Source organism: Delphinus delphis, chromosome 3 (assembly GCF_949987515.2).
Source record: "Delphinus delphis chromosome 3, mDelDel1.2, whole genome shotgun sequence".
NCBI lineage: Eukaryota > Metazoa > Chordata > Mammalia > Artiodactyla > Delphinidae > Delphinus > Delphinus delphis.
In genome coordinates, this window is record NC_082685.1 from 9,029,309 (window position 1) to 9,048,405 (window position 19,097).

General features: G+C 58.7%; 4 protein-coding genes across 8 annotated transcripts in view; 3 read left to right on the top strand and 1 right to left on the bottom strand.

Annotated features, from left to right (window-relative positions):
• Positions 1–1,797, top strand: part of CARM1 (coactivator associated arginine methyltransferase 1) — a 40,801-nt gene extending 39,004 nt beyond the window's left edge. The window contains exons 12-16 of one of the 3 annotated variants that reach the window (XM_060007760.1): positions 34–123; positions 220–332; positions 486–563; positions 801–869; positions 1,032–1,797. In XM_060007760.1, the coding sequence (XP_059863743.1) occupies positions 34–123; positions 220–332; positions 486–563; positions 801–869; positions 1,032–1,174 (493 nt within the window). In that variant the 3' untranslated portion in view covers positions 1,175–1,797. Of the gene's footprint in view, positions 1–33; positions 124–219; positions 333–485; positions 564–800 lie in introns of all 3 variants that reach the window. The other 2 variants (XM_060007759.1, XM_060007761.1) reach the window with 2 other exon arrangements.
• YIPF2 (Yip1 domain family member 2) lies at positions 1,680–7,256 on the bottom strand. Of its 3 annotated transcripts, none has more exons than XM_060007762.1 (10): positions 7,184–7,256; positions 6,968–7,028; positions 6,042–6,196; positions 5,873–5,953; positions 4,856–4,943; positions 3,478–3,594; positions 3,225–3,391; positions 2,965–3,147; positions 2,746–2,877; positions 1,680–2,649 (listed from the first exon to the last, which is right to left on the bottom strand). In XM_060007762.1, the coding sequence occupies exons 2-9, from the start codon at positions 6,996–6,998 to the stop codon at positions 2,764–2,766; spliced, it is 936 nt and encodes a 311-aa protein (XP_059863745.1). In that variant the 5' UTR covers positions 6,999–7,028; positions 7,184–7,256; the 3' UTR covers positions 1,680–2,649; positions 2,746–2,763. The 3 variants fall into 3 exon arrangements, with proteins under 3 accessions (XP_059863745.1, XP_059863747.1, XP_059863748.1); XM_060007764.1 differs by having other exon boundaries at positions 7,194–7,218; XM_060007765.1 differs by lacking the exon at positions 5,873–5,953.
• A 129-nt stretch (positions 7,257–7,385) lies between these two features.
• TIMM29 (translocase of inner mitochondrial membrane 29) lies at positions 7,386–8,403 on the top strand. Its single transcript, XM_060007777.1, has 2 exons — positions 7,386–7,515; positions 7,592–8,403. The coding sequence occupies exons 1-2, from the start codon at positions 7,422–7,424 to the stop codon at positions 8,278–8,280; spliced, it is 783 nt and encodes a 260-aa protein (XP_059863760.1). The 5' UTR covers positions 7,386–7,421; the 3' UTR covers positions 8,281–8,403.
• A 1,864-nt stretch (positions 8,404–10,267) lies between these two features.
• On the top strand, positions 10,268–18,410 carry LOC132422776 (GTPase HRas-like). The gene is made up of 5 exons (XM_060007776.1): positions 10,268–10,382; positions 10,549–10,739; positions 10,845–11,004; positions 11,481–11,677; positions 17,745–18,410. Exons 1-5 carry the CDS (start codon positions 10,272–10,274, stop codon positions 17,896–17,898), a joined length of 813 nt encoding a protein of 270 aa, XP_059863759.1. The 5' UTR covers positions 10,268–10,271; the 3' UTR covers positions 17,899–18,410.
• Positions 18,411–19,097: the final 687 nt, after the last annotated feature.

The window sequence follows — 19,097 nt, forward strand, 5'->3', positions numbered from 1 at the left end:
GCTCATGGCCGGCCCCTCCTGCCTTCTCTACAGACAGAGCTACGACATCAGTATTGTGGCCCAGGTAGACCAGACAGGCTCCAAATCCAGTAACCTCCTGGATCTGAAAAACCCCTTCTTCAGGTAGGATGGGCCCTTGGCCTGCACGTGGTGGGAGGGGGCGTGCCCCTCCTCGCCTGCAGCCCCTCAGCCCTGTCGACCGGTCCATCTCTGCCACAGATACACAGGCACGACGCCCTCCCCGCCGCCTGGCTCCCACTACACGTCCCCTTCGGAGAACATGTGGAACACCGGCAGCACCTACAACCTCAGCAGCGGGATGGCCGTGGCTGGTGAGCAGGCCCGTGTGTGGGTGGGGCAGGTGCCAGTGTCACTTCCTGGACACACCTGCCGGTGCTTCCTGAGTGAACGCTGGCAGTTCTGGCCCCTCGAATCCCTGCCCAGGACACTGTCCCCCGCCCCTGACATGTCCCTCCCCGGCACAGGGATGCCGACCGCCTACGACCTGAGCAGTGTTATTGCCGGCGGCTCCAGCGTGGGGCACAACAACCTGATTCCTTTAGGTGAGCGCATGGGGGGTGGGCGCGCTGGGGCGAGCTCAGGCCTTCGGCCTCACCCCCTTTTCTTCTTCCCGGGGGCTGAGGTCCCCCGCGCCGTTCCTCTCTGCCTCGCTCTGCCAGCACCGCGCCCACACTCCCCACATCCGAGTGTGAGCACCCACTACGCCAGGCACGTGGGCCGGGCGGGCTGGGGGCGGTGACACCATCTCCTTTCCTTCCTTCCTTCCTCTTGCTGCGCAGCCAACACGGGGATTGTCAATCACACCCACTCCCGGATGGGCTCCATAATGAGCACGGGGATTGTCCAAGGTAATGGTGGGCGGGGGGAGCAGGGTCCCGCGGGTGTGAGGGTGCCCACCGCCGGGCGCCCGCCTGCCCTCTCGCCTGCGCTCTCTCTCTCTGACTCTGCCGTGGGTCTGGGCAGGCGAGGGGGCAGAGCTGGCTCCTCAGTGCCCACACCCCGCCCCACAGGGTCCTCCGGTGCCCAGGGCAGCAGCGGCGGCAGCTCCAGCGCCCACTACGCGGTCAACAGCCAGTTCACCATGGGCGGCCCCGCCATATCAATGGCCTCGCCCATGTCCATCCCAACCAACACCATGCACTACGGGAGCTAGGGCCCTCCGGAGTGGAACGGACTGACAGCACCAGGAAACCAAATGAAGACCCTGCCCACCCCCCCTCCACCCGGGTGGCTCTCACCCTTGTACCGGAGAAGCCCAAACACCCGCTCACAGCCCTCTTTGCTATGGGAACTTGAACACTTTTTTACACGATGTTGCCGCCGCCCCCAGCCCGCTGCCCGCCCACATCATCTTGGCCCTGAGCGCGTGTCGCTGCCATATTTTACACACGATCGTGTCGTGGGAGCCCTGTTACCCGCTCCTGCCCTCTCCACCCTGACCTGGGTTTGAAATCTTCTGTAACAGGTGTGTCCGGGCCTGACAGCTGCAGGCCTGGCAGGGAGGGAGGGGAGCAGCTGCCGCCCGCGCCCCCCCTACCCCCCGCCATCCCCCGGCCCCTCAGGCCTGCCCCCTGCCTGTCTCCAGTGGGAAGGCAGTCCTGGCCAGGCGGGGCCTCCCCTTCAACTACCAGGCCTTGGTCACAATGGGCGTGACATGCTGCTTTTTTTAATTTTATTTTTTTACGAAAAGAACCAGTGTCAATCCACAGACCCTCCGAGACATCAGGCCGGCCGGGCCGAGCCAGCAGCCCCTCTCCCCGACTCAGAGGCTCAGTGGCGAGGGGCAGCCCTGCCGAGTCTTCAGGATGGGGCGGGGCTGGGCCTCTGGAGCCCCTCGGCCCCCTCCCACCAAAGGGTTCACCTCACACTTGAATGTACAACCCACCCGGCTGTCGGGAAGGCCCTCCGTCCTCGGCCCCTGCCACTTGCTGCTGTCCTGTCCCTGAGCCCCTGCAGGTCCCACACCCACACCAAGAGCTAGAACAGGTGGCCTCGTGGGCCCTGGGGGGAAGGGTCACTGTCAGCCGCTTGAGCAGACACAGAAACCTCAAGGGTCTGTCGTGGAAGGCATCCTTTTTCCTTGTAGCTAACGTTAGGCCTGTGTATCCCCTCCAGTATTTGTAGATGCTCCAGTCCCTACTACTATGATGGCATTTTGGCCCCTCCCCAGCCTGGGAAGGGGCCTTGCAGGGACCTCTCCAAAAAAAAGAAAAGAAAAAAAAACCTAATAAACAAGGAAATGTATGTTTCAGCACAGGCAATTTTCTTCTACTTCTGCTCCCCGTTTCTAACACCCCAAAACTCGGATGTGGTGGAGCTCAGGCTAGGCCCAAGGCCCACTAACTGGGCCCCCCAGGAAGAGCAGGCACAGCCGTGGCTGGGGTGGCCCCCTGTGCTGCCCACCCATCCTGGCAGGTGGCCTGTGGGGCAATGGCTGCCCTGGAAGCTCCCTGTTCTGCCCCTCTCCCGCCTTTATATAAATTCTTTGAATCACCTTTGCATAGAAAATAAAAGTGTTTGCTTTGTAAGAAAAGTCTGGAAAGTAGCAAAATCATCTCGAGGTCTCAGGGGAGCCTTCAGTCACCGTCTGGGGGGCAGGGCAGGCAGAGGCACCCCCTTATGTTGGGCCTGAAAGAGAGAAACTCCTAGGAGTGGCCCCATGACTTCTAACCTTGGGATGGGGGCCGGAGACCCCCTCAGCCACAGCTGGAAACGGTTCCTCACCTGCGGGCTCCAGTCTTCCTAGGCTGCTGCGGACCTTGGTGGGGGCGGTGACAGTAGTACGGTTGGGGGCTGAGATGTGGCCTGGTGGGGAGGTGCTGCGGGCTCCAGAGGTAGCGGCTGGAAGAAGTAAAACTGAACCGAGAGAAGCCTGGGTGAGCATCAGAGCCAGCAAGCCAACCCCTACCCCAGGCCCAGCCTGTGCCCACCCCAGCCCGGTACCTTACAGCCCGTGGCCAGGAGGGCGTGGAGCAGCACCACCACGGAGAGCAGCAGCACAGCCGCCCACCGGGTGTCCTCACGGACAACGGGCCAGAGGGTGAACACCAGGCCCGCGGCTGACAGGGCCAGGGCCAGGGCCCCGGAGAGCCACTGCAGCCATGGGACAGGGATGAGCCACAGGACCTGGGGACGACACAGGCAGCTGCTACTAGGTTGTCCCCGTGGTGCCTGGGGCCCACCCGTCCCTGAGCCCCACTCACCACAGTGGGGATGAAGACAAAGAGGGAGTAGCCATAGACGCACACCGTCTCCAGGAAGGTGTAAGGCCCCATGCGCTCCCGGACACCCTTGCGCCACTGCAGGAAGCCCCACAGCGCCAGCGGCACGAGCCACGCGTAGCAGTAGATGGCGGTGCCGGCCACGGTCACTGCAGGCAAGGCAGGTAATCGCCCCTGGGCCACGGCACCGCCCCCCCCACCCCGCCCGGTACCAGGCCTTGCCCACTTCACTTACCTTTGTGGAACTGGGGGCTGTAGTGGATGGAGGGGTCCCTCCTCTGGGCCAGTACCAGGGTCAGGTTGCCGGTGACGGCCAAGACAAAGGCCAGTGTGGCACAGATCCAGAAGGGGCCTGCGGGCGGGGCATGCTCAGGGTCCCAGGGTGGGACCTCCCAGGACAGGTGACTCGTCCCATCTTGTCCCAGCCTCTTCCCAAGCTCCGGGCTGCCTCCACCCCCTCCGCCCCCCCATCGACCCGACTCATCGACCCGGCGTCACACCAGCAACAAACTGGCAGCTGAATCCAGTGCTGGCGCCCAGCACTCATCGATGGCCTTTGACATAGCTGACGCCCTCCTTCTGGAAACACTCTCCATGTGGTTCCCAGGACTTTACGTTTTTGCTTTTGTCTCATCTCACTGGCAGCTCCTCAACCTTTTTGACTCCCTGAGCTCTTTAACAGCGGGGAGCCGGCCTGGGGCCCAGTCTTCAAACCTCTTCTCTGCATTCATTCACCCCTTGTGTGATCTCGTTCAGCCTCAGGGCCTTATGCCACCTCTGTGCCGACGACCCCCAAATGTCTCAAGTCTGGGCATCTGCCCTGAACCTGCAGCTCCTATTCAACGTTCCCACTCCACCCCCACCACACTCACCCTTTCCCCCCGAGTCGCACGCCTTTCCGCATCAGTAAATAGCAACTCCCGCTTTCTGGTAGTCCAGCCAAAAACTCTGGAGCCTCCTTATCTCCTCTCCTTCCACCCCACATCTGACGTGTTGGCTTCATCTTTGACGTGTGCCAGAATCCAACACCCGGCGCTCTCCACCCCAGGCCAGGCCCATCATCCCACGCTGGACCTCAGCAGTCGCCTCCTCCCTGGTCTCCCAGCTTCTGCCCTCCCCCCACTCCGCCCCCGCCCCGGGCCCAGAGCACCTAAGGACACTTAACTAAGATCCCTTCTCACCACAGCATAGGAGGCCTGTGTGATCTGTCCTGTCACCTCTGTGGCCTCCTGGCAGCTCACTCCAGTCCAATGACAGTGCTGCCCTGCAGTGCAGGCCTGTTTCCACCATATCCCACTTCTGTAATTCTTCCCCGGGGTCTCCCCACACCCCGCCCTGACACCAACCAGGCTCATTCTCTCACCCTCCTCAGAGGGGTCTTCCCTGACCAACCCGTGCGAAATCACAGTTCCCATCCTCTAAACCCTGTGCTGCTCTCCCTAGCCCCAACGCCCTCTGCAGCCTCATTTGGCTCTATCTCCCTGAACAGAGTGTAACTTTCACGCTCTCCGTGAGTGATTCTGCTTTGTTCTCAGCTGTATACTGGGGCCTGGCACTCAGTCCACATTTGCCCAATGAATAATCAAATGAACTGAATGCACAACCTCACTCACCATACAGGTCTGGCCGATTCCGCAGATGGTGCCGTACAAAGTTGTGGCCGGGCCGGGGCAGCAGCGAGCCTTTGATCCGGTCCAGGACCTGGGGAGCAAGGCCGGGGCCTAGGATGGAAGCCCGCCTGGGGCTCTTCACCACCCAGGAGGAAAGGGGTCAAGCTCCTCAGGGGCTCCTGTCTTCCTATGGCCTGGAGCCCGCCCCTTCCCCGGGCAGCCCCCACTCAATAGCCCAGTGTCCCACCACTCTGAAGGACGCTTCAGGGCCTGCCATCTTCTTCTTTGCTTCCTCTGCCTCCAGCTTGGCTGCCCCGGACTCCCCTTTTGGCTCTTTCCCCCCTCCCCATTAACAGTCGTCAACAAGTCCTAGTCCTGGGCGTTCTCCTTCCCCCATCTCTCCCAACGTGTTCCCTACTCCGCAGCCCTGGTTTATTACCATCTCCCACCCTGGCCTGGGGCCTCCGATCCATGTTCCATGCTACTCAAGCGTCTCCTGCTCTAAACCCTTCCATGACTCCCCAGCACCCTTAGGATAAAACCCAGACTCCTTAACATAGCTCATGAGGCCCTTGGTGATCTGGCTTCTCTCCGCCAGTCCCCCACCTCACTCTCCAGCCTGAGTGACAGGTAGCCTCTGCAGTAGTGTGTGCCTTCTCTCACCTTTGGTCCTCCGCATGTGCCGTTCCCTGTGCCTGGAACATACTTATGCTTCCCTCCACTCTTCCTGGCTAGGTCTGCCTTCTCCTCTAAGTCTCAGCAAATTCCTCACCTCCTCCAGTGGGCCCTTCCCTAACCCACCATATCACTTGTGTCCCCCATGTTCCCAAGAGTCCTGGTCATGCCACGTCCTTGCAGCACACACAGTCACACCTACCAGCCTGGGTAGGAGCTCTTGTTCTCCCAGGTGCATATTGCCAGCACTTGCCCAGGGCCTGGTGCACAAGAAGTGCTCAGTGACTAGTGGCTGAACCCCAAGCGTGACTCCAAGTCCCATCCCACCAGCTTTCCCGGCCTGACCTGTGAGGTGTCCACGTCAAAGAAGCTCTGATAGTAGCTAAAGGTCCAGAAACCAGGCTGCTGCTTCTCCTCCTGTAGGAGCTGCACAGTGCAGGCTTTCAGCACTTGGCGGGTGGCAGGGGTGGGTGGCTGGGACAAGGGGCAGGGCACGGGGACTTATGGGACTCACCGCGGTCTTGTCACTCTCCTCCACCTCGTCCTCAGCTCCGTAGCTGCCACCTGAGTCCATGGCCACAGCCACGTGCTGCTGGGGAACCAGCTGATCACCTCTGGTGGTGGCCTCATTTGGGGTCTGGGCCAGCAGATTAGTAGCTTCCTCGAACTCTGTCAAGAAGGCATACGGGACACAGGCATATTTGGGAGTCAAGACAATTTGGTTTCGGGGCTTCCCTGGTGGTGCAGTGGTTAAGAATCCGCCTGACAATACAGGGGACATGGGTTCGATCCCTGGTCTGGGAAGATCCCACATGCCGCGGAGCAACTATGCCTGTGCGCCACAACTACTGAGCCTGCGCTCTAGAGCCCGCGAGCCACAACTACTGAGCCCATGCGCCACAACTACCGAAGCCCACGTGCCTAGAGCCCGTGCTCTGCAACAAGAGAAGCCACCGCAATGAGAAGCCTGCGCTCTGCAGCGAAGAGTAGTCCCCGCTCGCCGCAACGAGAGAAAGCCCGCACACAGCAACGAAGACCCAACACAACCAAAACTAAATAAATAAATAAATTTATCAAAAGCAAACAAAACAATTTGGTTTTGCCCACTGCTCATCTAGGGGCCAACGCTAACCGTAACCACCTGGGTGTTCACCCCCAACTCAGGGCACGTCTTCCTCAACTCTGGTGAGTGGGAAAGAGGTGTGTCCCCTCCCTTCTAACATGGGCCCGCAATTGAGGGCTGGTCCTGGAATGAGGTGGCGGCTCGGGTTTGAGGCCTGAGTTTAGGGCGGGAGCGGGATTCGAGTTAGGGATGGGTTTCATGCCTGGGCCGGGGTTCACAGCTGACTGGGGTTCGGGTTAGATCTGAGTTGGAACCTGGATGGGAGGTTCAGGCCAGCGGAGGGGGCAGGAGTCGGGCCCGGTCGCGGATGCACTCACCGTGGAAGGCCAGCTCGTCTGCCGCTGCCATGGTCGCTCAGGGCCGTCACCGCATCCCGCTCTGAGGACAGAGGCCAATCAGGCCCGCCCCCGACCTCTCTCGGGGCCCCTCCTGGAGGCTAGCCTCAGCCCCGAGCCCGGTCTGGCGGCTAACCGCACCCACCGGGGCGTGAACTCGCCGCTCCTGCCCCACAGGTGCACCCACAGCCCCCTCACCTTCGGCTACCTCAACCGGCTGGGCCCCGGCTCTCTGCGCCTGCGCAACCCGCCTGCCAGCCACAGACGACCGTACTCCGATCTGACAGGAACATCCGGCGTCGGTCCGTATTCTACCCTCTTCCGATGGGAATCCACTTCCGGCAGTGTTGACGCTTGCGCAGAAGAGACTCCCCGGGCCTTCTGCTTCGCCTACCTGGCGTTTCTCTTCGGAGTACGGACGCAAAGCCGGAAGACAATGGCGGCGGCCGTTCGGAAGAGATTTTGGCCCCGAAGCCGTGCAGAGACTGGTGACACTGCGGCCGCAAAGCCCGGCGTGTGGGCACGGTTGGGTGAGTAGCGGCGGGAGGCGGCGGGGTGGGCGGCCGCAGCGGCCGCACCGCCCTCACCGCGCTTCTCTCCCCTCAGGCGCCTGGGCCCGCGCGCTGCTCCGGGACTACGCTGAGGCCTGCGGGGATGCGGCGGCGGCGGCGAGGGCCCGACCCGTGCGGGCGGCCGTGTACGTGGGGCTGCTGGGTGGTGCGGCGGCCTGCTGCGCCCTCGCGCCGAGCGAGGCGGCCTTTGAGGAGGCGCTGCTCGACGCGTCGGGGACCCTCTTGTTGCTGGCGCCCGCCACGCGCAACCGCGACTCGGAGGCGTTCGTGCAACGGCTGCTCTGGCTGCGGGGTCGCGGCTGCCTGCGCCACGTGAGCCTGGGTCTCTGCTCGCTGGTGTACGAGGCGCCCTTCGACGCCCAGGCCAGCCTCTACCAGGCCCGCTGCCGCTACCTGCAGCCCCGCTGGGTCGACTTCCCGGACCGGATCCTGGATGTGGGCTTCGTGGGCCGCTGGTGGGTGCTGGGGACCCGGATGCGCGACTGCGACATCAATGACGACGAGTTTCTGCACCTGCCGGCACATCTGCGCGTCGTCGGGCCCCACCAGCTGCACTCGGAGGCCAACGAGCGGCTCTTCGACGAGAAGTTCAAGCCCGTGGTGCTCACCGACGATCAGGTGGACCAGGCGCTGTGGGAGGAGCAGGTCTTGCAGAAGGAGAAGAAGGACCAGCTCGCCCTGAGCCAGGCCGACCCGCTGGTGCCGTCGGAAGTCGCGAGATGAAACCCAGACCAGCCTGGGTCCCGATCGGGCTCTGAGCCCCGGCAGACTGTTGGCCCGGGATTGTGCAGTTGGTGCGAGTGAGCCTCAAACGCGGAGTGACGGAAATAAATTATTTGCACTGTTCTCTCCCTGCGTTTTCACAAAATCGGGGGCCTCCCTCTCACCTGTTGATTGTGAGCTGACGCTAATTCAGAGCCTCCTTGGTCTAGGAGTTGGGGAGAGCAGAGCGGCATGCCACGTCATGTTCAGCACTGCCAGAGTTAGCAAGGAGCATTAGACTGAAATAAGCCTTTTTTCACTGGGCTTCACAGCCTGAGGTATCACAGGTGTTAGGTAACTCCCAAGTTCTACTAAGAACTTTGAGACTGACCTGGGATAGGTCAAGTGCCCTCTCCACACCTCAGATTCTTTTTCTGTAAACGGGAGCACAATCTGCTCGGGGTGTTAGCAAAATCAGAGACCACCAGAATGCACTTGGTACCTAGCAGGCCCTCGCGGTGTGCAGTGGGGCTGAGTGGGGAGGATTGCAGCTCTGACTCCACACCCTTCCTGCCTGCCCCTGGGAAGGGAGCACAGCTCCCCAGCTTCACCTGCAGCCCTGCAGGGCCGCCCCGGGAAGTGCTCAGTAAACGGAGGCCCACAGAGCTGGGAGCCTGGGTTCGCTTCTCTCTCAGAACAAAAGGATGCTTGGCTATAACAGGAACGTTTTCCAGTTCTCTCTTTTTCTTTTCATACTTAAGTAGCTTGAATCACTTCAGCTTTCCAGGCCAGTCCAGGAGTTGGCCTCTAGATGTCCTCAGGGGCTGCAGGAGCTGGGCCGGGCGAGGTACCTACTGTCCTCGCCAGGCACGCGGGGGCACAGGTGAGACACGGGCAGAGGTGCTCTGGTCTGCCTCACCCAGGCCAGCCCCTCTGGCTGTGTGTCCCTGGCCCTGTCTTCCGGGACCCCACAAGTGTGCTGGGTGCCCCCGAGAGGAGGCCCGCCCGTGACCATGGGGCAAGGCAGGCCTCCCACCCGCCAGAGCCCCATGGACCCCTGCGAAGAGCTCGGGCACCGCATGGCCATGACACACACCAGGCGGGCCTGGAGTTTAGAAAATCACTGCCCACTGACACTGCAAGGGACCCCCTTCTTTAAGTATCACAGAATGGGGACACCCCAGCTAGGAGCGTTGGCCCCAGGCCCTTTTCCTTTCTTACCTGTCCCCTGTTGCCACACCTCCTTTGAGTCTTTTCCTGTGATCACCTTCTGCTTCCTGGAGCTCTGGCCCCCGCCTGCCCACCTCGTCACCTGCCTTATGTTTTCCAAACTTCTTCTGGCACTGGGGCCTCGTGGGTTTCCCTTTATTTCCCCTTTATGTAGATCTTTTCCTTGGAGCAGAGCCCCATCCTGCCAGGGCAGGGATTCTTTCTGTCTGCCTGTCGCCCTCTGCCTGGAGCAGCACCTGGCGTGCAGTAGGCGCTCAGTGAATACTTGTCAGATGCACCAGCATGCCAGGTGGGGGGTGGCTGCAGCTGCTTGTCGGCTGCCACTTGCCAGTCCCGGCACACTGCTGTGCCCTCCACTGTGGCAAGGCCTGTTCTCGTGGGGACACTGGTATCCTCAGCCTGCGGCACCTCCAGTTCAGGCTTTTTGCCTACCCAGCAGCTTCTAATTCAGGTGCTTGCTTGGGAGATGCTCTCGGCTGTCTGCCCTGTGTTTGGGGGGGCCGGCTCCCTGCTTCTCTCACACAGTCATTAAGTGTAGCTGGAGGTAGGACCACCCCCCCCACCTCTGGGCTGGAGGTGCCACAGATGAGCGTCTGGGCCACCCTTCTGGCTGGGGCCCCTGTTACCTGTCTGGGCACAGAGGGCAGGCCAGGCCTGGGCATGCTGGCGCAGGGAACTCAGTGGGTGTGCCCTGCGTGGTCTGGCCGTGGTGCGTGAGGCTTCCTTGGCGGACGGGACAGGAGACCACTGCAGTGCCTTGTGCTGTGGTCCCTTGAGGACTGATGACGGAGTATGAGCTCACGGTGGTGGGTGCCAGAGGCGTGGGGAAGAGTGCCCTGACCATCCAGCGCGTCCAGAACCACTCTGTGGATGAGTACTTTCCCACCATAGAGGTGAGCCGGCCTGGCTCCCGTCCACAGCCCAGCTCCTGACACGGGCTTGTCTCCCACCCACACTGCAGGAGGGGTCTCCTTGTCATTGGTCCTGGGGGCCATGAGAGGAGCGAGGGAGGGTCCCAGCCCTGGAGGGCCGGCTGTCTCTAAGCAGTGTCCTCCCCAGGACTCCCACCGGAAGCAAGTGGTCATCGATGGGGAGATGTGCCTGCTGGGCATGCTGGACACGGTGGGCCGGGAGGAGTACAGCGCTATGCGGGCCCAGTACACGTGCACCCGAGAGGGCTTCCTCTGTTTGCCGTCAACGACGCCAAGTCCTTCAAGGGCCAGATCCTTCGAGGACATCCACCAGTACAGGTGAGCTGCCCGGCAACCCTCGGGGGCCTCCCGTCGGCTCTCTGCGTGTCCCGGGTGCAGCCGAGCCCACAGCCCACCGGCCAACTCACACCTTCCCCCTTGCAGGGAGCAGATTGAGTGGTTGAAGGACTCGGACGACATGCCCAGGGTGCTGTTGAGGAACAAGTGTGACCTGGCCACGTGTACCGTGGAGTGTTGGCAGGCCCAGGACCTGGCCCGCAGCTATGGCATCCCCTACATGGAGACTTCGGCCAAGAAGGGCCAGGTGAGCCGGAGCTACCCCCCGCCCCGCCCAGGGGCAGCTCCCTCGACGCAGAGCAGCCGCTCTGGCTCTGGCTGTAGCTCCAGGACCCTCTGGGACCCTCTGTTGCCCAGCAGCCCCTCACGCTGTAAGTCTCCCTGGACGTCAGGACAGCGAGGAAGGCCAGCGTCTGGGTCTGGGCCGACACAGCTCCCGGGGGATGTGGAGGTCCCTAGAGAGAGCTGCCCTGACCAGGCTGGAGCGGTGACCCTGGGGCCCCAACCCCTGTACCCCCAGAGCAGCAAGGAGGTCCCAATCGGCCCAACCCCCCAGGAGGCCGTGGGGGAGTTGCTGAGGACAAGCCTCCCAACAGGGTGGCCCTGGGGATCAAGACGGGCAGGGCCCAGCTCCCCGTTTGCGGGGCGGGGTGAGGAAGGGGCTGGGGTTCCACTTGAGGCCAAGGCGGTGGTCCCCACAACGAGCTGGCCCCCTCTTGCCAGGGCGTGGAGGATGCCATCTACAAGCTGGAGCACAAGAACCGGCAGCACAAGGCGAGCAAGCTGGGCCCGCCCACCCCACAGGGGTGGCCTGGGCTGCCTGAGCTGCAGGGCCTGCTCTCCCAACTGAGGCACAGGCGACAGGCGTGGAAGAGGCACCCGCAGGGAGGATGCAGGGAAGGAAGCTCCGGCCCGCCCAGGTAGGTGACGGAGGGACCATGGGTCTGCCGGGACCCCTTGCGCAGACTGTCGTGAACTGATGCCACTGGCCCCCCAGCTATCACTCTTCTCAGCCCCATACTGGCCCACTGGGCACATGCTGAGTCACTGTAGAGAATCTGATGGGCTTGACCCTGGTGTTGAGCTGAGTCTGGGAGGCCGTTGTGCGTGTGGCCCCCCAGGAGGCATGTGGGAACCTCAGCTTGGTCCTGCTGGTGGCCCCTCTGTCTCTGGGGGCCCCGGGTGCGTCCTGCAGAGACCCCCTGGGTGCTGCAAGAATGGGCCAGTCTAGCACGTAACACATGAAACTTTATTCACCTTCAACCAGCAAAGGGGGAAACTAAGACAAAGGGTGTCCCTTCCTCTGGGAGGGAGGCTTTCATAGGGAAGGGCTCTGGGGGCGGGGAGCTCATTTGGACTCCGGCTGGGGTCGTATCTCCTGAGTTTTGGGGACCCTGAAAGGCAGTAACTGACTTTGGCAAAGGCAAGGGTGCAGCCTGTTGGGTCCAGCCCGCCCAGAGTGCCCTCTGCTCTGCCTTGTGGGGCCCAGATGGCTGCGTGGGCTCTGGTATGGGGCCAGCCCTGCCTCCTTATGTGTATGGGGGTGCGGTCGGCCCACCTGCCCCTGCCAGCCCCTCGGTGGAGGTGGCCTGTTGCTCCCAGAGCCACCTCAGGTCACCGAAGTGTCCTTGTGGGGCATGTCTAGGCCCCAGCTGGTCATGTGCGGCTCCGAGAGGGCCCGCCTAGCGTTGGGCCAGAATTCTGGACTGGCCTGGGTGGCCCCTTTAGGCACCATTCTGGCTGGCGGGGTGCTCATGGCGCGCCTGCCCTCCCGGGGCCCAAATGCAGGCCAGGCCAAGCCCTTCAGGGTCAGGACCTTGTGCCGTGCAAGGGGGGCACCGTCCCGCGGGAAGGCCAGCGTGAAGCAGCAGGGCGTGTCGCTGGCTTCCCGGGGCCTCGGGGTCACTGTGCTCACAGTCACCTTGTCTTCTGGAGGCCCCTGTGTGTCCAGCTTCTCTGGGGACACAGACGTCAGGGGTTTGTAGGCACGTGCGCGGCCTTGGGGCAGCTCTTGGGGCGCTGCCCTGGCTCCGCTGTGGCCGTGCTGGTCACTGCCCCGGGAGGGGCGCTGGCTGCAGGTGCCACAGGGCAGGAGGAGCGTCCTGGGCCTGGCAGCGCTGTCTTCAGCAGGCTGGGCAGAGCCAGTGGCAGGGGGCCTCAGTGGGGTTGTAGGGCCAGGCCTGTCGTACGGCCCTGGGGGTGGTCCGGCCAGGCGCTGCAGGGGAAGGGACCCAGCCTTCTGGCTGAAAGCTGGTGTCCGCGGGCCACTTGCCTGTGGCCTCATGGTTCACTGGGAGGTTTGGGAGGGAATTCCATCGCCGTGGCAACAGCCAATCCTGAGGGCTGTCCTGGGCTGTGGACCGGCAGGCCAGACGTGGAGCTGATGTTCCTTGAGGGAATGTTCTGGAAAGAGCAGATGGGGTGGGGGCTACCTCCCTTGGGGCCCCACAGGAGTCTGGGTTACTGGAAACGTTCATCCCTGCTAAGATTTCGATTAATAATGTGGCATCTTCAGGATCAAAACTCAAGTTTCATGACAACAGCAATGCTTGTTAGGCCTCGAGCTAATTGTTAAAAAATCTTTCCGCTGCGGCGAGCACCTGGCAGCCCCATCAAGTGCGGGTCTCATCAACCCAGGAATTAGGTGCTGTTTCTGTCCTGAAACGTGGAGTCTGCACCCCAGCCTTTCTGCTCAGTCTAAGATTGGGGAGCCCCCTACATCATCTCTGTGACCCTGTGCGCCTGCATCCTTACCATCGCGTAGAACCCCCTGGAAGGGGCAGGGCCTGGGCGCGGGGATACTCACGGTGTCATACACGGAGTAGGCTGCCAGCACGTGGAACAGGGCTTGCTGCCTGGGGAAGGGCACACAGGGGTGCTTGTTTCATGCTGATGCTCTTGGTTTCATATTGTCTGACAAACCCTCATGACAAAACAGGTGTGCTTAAGAAATAAGGAAAAAAAGCAGTGAACTCTTCAGGACACCTCAGTGTGAAACATTTTTCATGGGTAAAGTGTACATGTAAGGAAACGCATAGATTCCAGGTGTACCGTGTGATGAGCTTTGATTTTCTTTATTTTTTCAGTTTGCACACGTAACAGCTCAGTCTCTGGGATGCATGGCCTGTGGGTTTTCACACAGGGTGGGGCCGCTGCATCCGCCCTCCAGCGTCAGCCCCCAGCCTCGCAGCCCCGGCAGCCACTGCTCCTTATCCTCCCGGGGTTGCGCCTTTTCCAGAACGTCCTGTGAATGGAGTCATACATGGGTCTGGATTCTTTCACTGAGCAAAACAAGTCTAAGACCCACCCGTGCTTTGAGTGAATCAATAGCTGGTTCCCTTGTGTCCCTGAATCGTAGTCCGTTTCATGGAATCCCACGGTTTTTCCATTCCCTCTTTGAAGATCATCTTGGTTGCTTCCAGCTGTTAACGATCATGAGCAGAGCAGTGAAGATTGCATGCAGGTTTTATGTGGGTGTATGTTTTCTAGTCCTTTGGGTAAATCTGAAGGAGCATGATTGCTGAGCACATGGTGAGGGTGTGTGCGGTTTTGTAAGAAACCGGCAAGCTGTCTCCCACGGTGGCTGCGCCATATGCATCCCCACCGGTGCTGGACGGGAGTTCCTGTTGCTCCACGTCCTCGCCAGCGCTTTGCTTCTTATTCTGCACGAGGCTTTCATTAGGTATACGATTAGCAAATCTTTTCTCCCAGTCTGTAGCTTTTTCATTCTCTTAACTGTGCCTTTTGCAGAATGACAGTTTTACATTTAGATACGGTTGTACTTGTCGCTGCTTTCCATCATGATTTTATTGAAGTTCCTTACTGATGGGCACTCGTGTTTTTCTGATCTGGCAAATGCACAAGGGCCAACGGAGAGCTCCAAGCTCATGCTCTTCCCACCTGTAGAGAATGCTGTCTATCACCTCCATGCTCTTAGCTTTAGCAGTGTGTTCATGGTACCTGATGACCCCCAACCAGAACCTCCTGAGATTCCTCGACCTTCCCTCATAGCTGTGACCTCGCTGCTGAGGTGAGACGGACACGGTGACGTTGATTTGGTGCCAATGTGCACATCTCTTAGGAGCGAGGTGAACAAGCATATTTTATCATTCCTTCCTTTTTTTTGTGAACTCTCCCTTATCATTTCTCATATTTTTGCCTTGTAAGAAATTGATTTGTAGAAAGTCCTCATCCATTAAGGGCATTAGAACTGTAAATATTTTTCCCCAGTTTCATAGTTTCTTTGAGTTTGATTAGGGATTTTCCCCCATGCAGATACTTGATTTTCATGTGGTTGAATCAGCCAGTTTTTAAAGTGGAATCTAGGATTTTGTCTGACTTAGAAAGGCTTTTGGTAATTACGGTAGCATTAGTGTAACCTTTATCTATGTCTTGTAGCTGGCGTGCCTAGTCCCTCTTGCATGCTTTTACAGGGTTTTCCCAGCAGTTCTCGCTTAGTTACTCTGCATGTGAACTTTCGAATCAGCTCCTCTAAGTCCCGAAACAGCTGGCACGACATCTTCTTGGGGCTCCTCCATGTCACCGACTCAGGTCGTGCACGTCCTCAGGGCACGGCACCCCGTGTGGTCTCTGACTCCCCCCCACACCCGGTCGTGGGGAGGGGTCGGCAGGCTGGGCACGTGGTCAAGTTCCTGCAAGGAGGGCCCTCGGGGGTCTGTAACTTCTCAGAACTAAGACCCCACTAAAGCACAGCAACGTGAATAAGGCCCTGCGTGGGCACCACACCAGCCTCCCTGTGCTGTCGGCCTGGTTCCACCACGTCACCTGGCGCCGGTGTCCCCCTCCAGCTCTGGCTCCCGAGGAGGCCTGTGCGTGCCTGGGGTGGGGTGGGGGGCGTCCCACTCCTCCTCTGCACCCAGAGGAGCTGGAGCAGATGGGTGCTCCCCAGATTTGTCCCCCAACTCCGTCTAGGAGTGGCTGGGGGTACAGACTGAGGGGCGGGGGCACGGGCTCCAGGACTGCCCAGAAGGGCAGGAATCAGCAGACTTTCCCATCCGTCACCCCTGCCTTCCGTCCTCATGACAGGAAGGGCCGGAGCCCAAGCCAACAGGACTGGGTGGACCCTCCGTGCCAGGCGCCCCTGACCAGTCCCAGCGGTCGAGGTGGCTGGGGACCGGGGACGTGAACTCACCACTCGCTGTCAGCTTCTGCCCCACAGTCAGGGTGTCAGGTGGGGCCCCATAGGACAGGAAACAGGACAGAATTGGAAATGACTGTGGCCTCAGCTGGTTCTGCGCCCACGGCCCTCCCTCTGTGCAGCCCCCGACCCACAGGGACGGGACAGGCAGTGACAGCCCAGGCCCTCACTCCCCAGGGGCAGGGACGAGGGGCGGCACCCCCAGGGCCCGGACCCTGCTCAGCCGGCCCTCTCCTGCCCCCTGCTCCCGCCCTTGAACCCCGGCCCCAGCACAGCAGCCACCCTGGCCTGGAGACCCCACGGGCCATGGACCCCGTCCATCCTGTCCCACCTCTGGGCGTCTAAGCCTCCTCCCTGGAGGGAAGGAGAAATAAAACTCCCTGTTTGCATAGGACATGGTTGACTTCAGAAAATTACAGGATATCGACAAAAACACGTGTAGAAAGACAGAGAGGGCTCAGCAAACCCATATATGTGTCAACGGGTGCCTCCCTGCTGACAAGGATCAATGGCGTGGAAACCAAAGACACCGTACCGGCTACAGTCACTCCCCGGAAAATAAGATATTGATATATACATATAACCGAATCACTTTGATGTATACCTGAAACATTGTAAATCAACTATACTTCAAATTTTAAATAAGAGCAAAAAAAAAAAACAAATCTAAAAGCCAGCAAAACCCAATTCTCTGTGGTGATATACAGGGAGTCAGGGCATACTAAACACTGGTGTGATTCATGGCAGACAGCCACTGTCTCTGGCCTTTGGGGAGGGGCGGGCTGGAGACTTGAGCTCTCTTGGAAAAGCTTGGGGGGCTGGGTATGTGGATGTCTGTTGTGTGAGTCTTCATAGTTTTGCATCTCTTAAATTTTGCATAGTGAAATGTGGAACATCGGATGAAACTGGGAGTGGGTCAAGGGAACAGCAGCCGAGTAGCTGGCTGGTCTTTCATTTTTCACCGGATGAGGTCACCTGCTGCCTGCTCAGTACTGCCCAGGCATAGGGTCTCTGGGAAATCACAGTTTGGAATTAAAGATGAGCGTGAAACTACCTCTATTCCCTTTTCCAAAATGTTCAGCAGAAGTTTGGGCCCAGGCACCAAAGCTCTATTACTTGGGGGAAGAGTTTGCAGAGACGTACCGACTGTACAGGAGCTCTCTTGTAAGCACGGTCTGAAAGCAAACAGCCCACAGACTCCAGTCTTTCAGGGGTGCTTAGCAAATTAAGGAGTGAAAGCTGGGTTTTTGGAAGTAGGTTTTAAGGACTGTATTTCTTGGAGTAGTCCCATAAAGTGTATATTTGTTGCAGTGTGGCAGTGTCTAAAAATTGAAATCAGTGTAAATGTCCAGGAGGAAACAGTAGTTAACCCCAGGCCCATCCTTCTTAGGAAATAGCACAGTCATCAACAGGAGGGCGAGAATTATATGCACGACATGGAAGGATGGCCGGGTTATGTCATGAACTAACAAAAGCAAGTTTGGAAGAGTTTAAATTCCCCAAAGTAGAATTGCTGGGTTAAAAGATGTGTGCATTCACACTTGTTTGGGTGGCTACAATTTAAAAAAAAACTTGAAAATAACAAGTGTAGACAAGGGTGTGGAGAAAATGCAACCCAACAAAATGCACTGTTGGTGGGAATGTAAAATGAAAGCTAAGTGTCAGAAAGCTAAGTGTAGAATTACTGTATGAGCCAGCAATTCCACTCCTAGGTGTGTATCCAAAAGAACTGATAGCAGGGAATCCAACAGATACTCATCCAACCATGTCCATTGCAGCACCATTCACAATAGCCAAAAGGTAAAAACAACCCTCGTGTCCATCCTCAGATGTACGTGGTCCATCCATACAATGGAATACTATTCAGCCTTAAAAAGGAAGGACATTCTGACACCTGCTACACCATGGATGAAACCTGAAGATATGCTGAGTGAAAGAAACTGGTCACAAAAGGAAAAATACGGTATGATTGCATTTATATGAGGTCCCTAGCGTAATCAGAGTCATAGAGACAGAATGTAGATTAGAGGTTTCCGGGGCGGGGGGGGATGAGGAGTTAGTGTTTAATGGGGACAGAGTTGCCCTTTTGCAAGGTGAAAAGGGACCTGAGGATGAATGGTGGTGATGGTTGTACAACAATGCGCATGTACTTAATACCACTGAACTGGCAGCTTAAAAATGGTGAAGATGTTAAGTTTTATGTTATGCGTATTTTATCACACACACACAAGCTACTTGTTTTTTTTTTTTAATTTATTTTTGGCTGTGTTGGGTCTTCGTTTCTGTGCGAGGGCTTTCTCTAGTTGTGGCAAGCGGGGTCCACTCTTCATCGCGGCGCGCGGGCCCCTCACTATGGTGGCCTCGCTTGTTGTGGAGCACAGGCTCCAGACGCGCAGGCTCAGTAGTTGTGGCTCACGGACCTAGTTGCTCCGCGGCATGTGGGATCCGTCCAGACCAGGGCTCGAACCCGTGTCCCCTGCATTAGCAGGCAGATTCTCAACCACTGCGCCACCAGGGAAGCCCTACACACAAGCTACTTAGAGGAAAAAAGGAAATCATACAGTTATTTGAGGAAACCATGGGATTATCCCTTTCTAAGCTTTTCTGAGGAAAAGCCTTCCTAAGTATGGCTCTAAAGCCAGAAGATGAAACACTGATAATCGACTCCATAAAATAAACTTCTTTGTGGCCAAAGTCAAAAACTTACTAGGAAAAAATATTCACATCCCAGATCCCACAGGTTCAGGGCTCAGTCCCACGAGGTTGTCCCCACTTCAGATGCCAACTGCAAGTCCCAGGCTGCCCCTGGTACTTCTGACTCAGTGGCTAAAGAAAGGGTTTCGGGCTTCCCTGGTGGCGCAGTGGTTGGGAGTCCGCCTGCCGATGCAGGGGACACGGGTTCGTGCCCCGGTCTGGGAAGATCCCACATGCCGCTGAGCCTGCGCGTCCGGAGCCTGTCCGGAGCCTGTGCTCCGCAACGGGAGAGGCTACAACAGTGAGAGGTCCACGTACCGCAAAAAAAAAAAAAAAAAGAAGAAGGGGTTTCCACGACCTCTCCTCAAGTTTGATAATTTGCTAGAACAGTTCACAGAACTCAGGGAAACACTTACTCATGCCTACGAGTTTATTATATAATAAGGGATACAGATGAACAGCCAGATGAAGACATACATAGGGTGAGG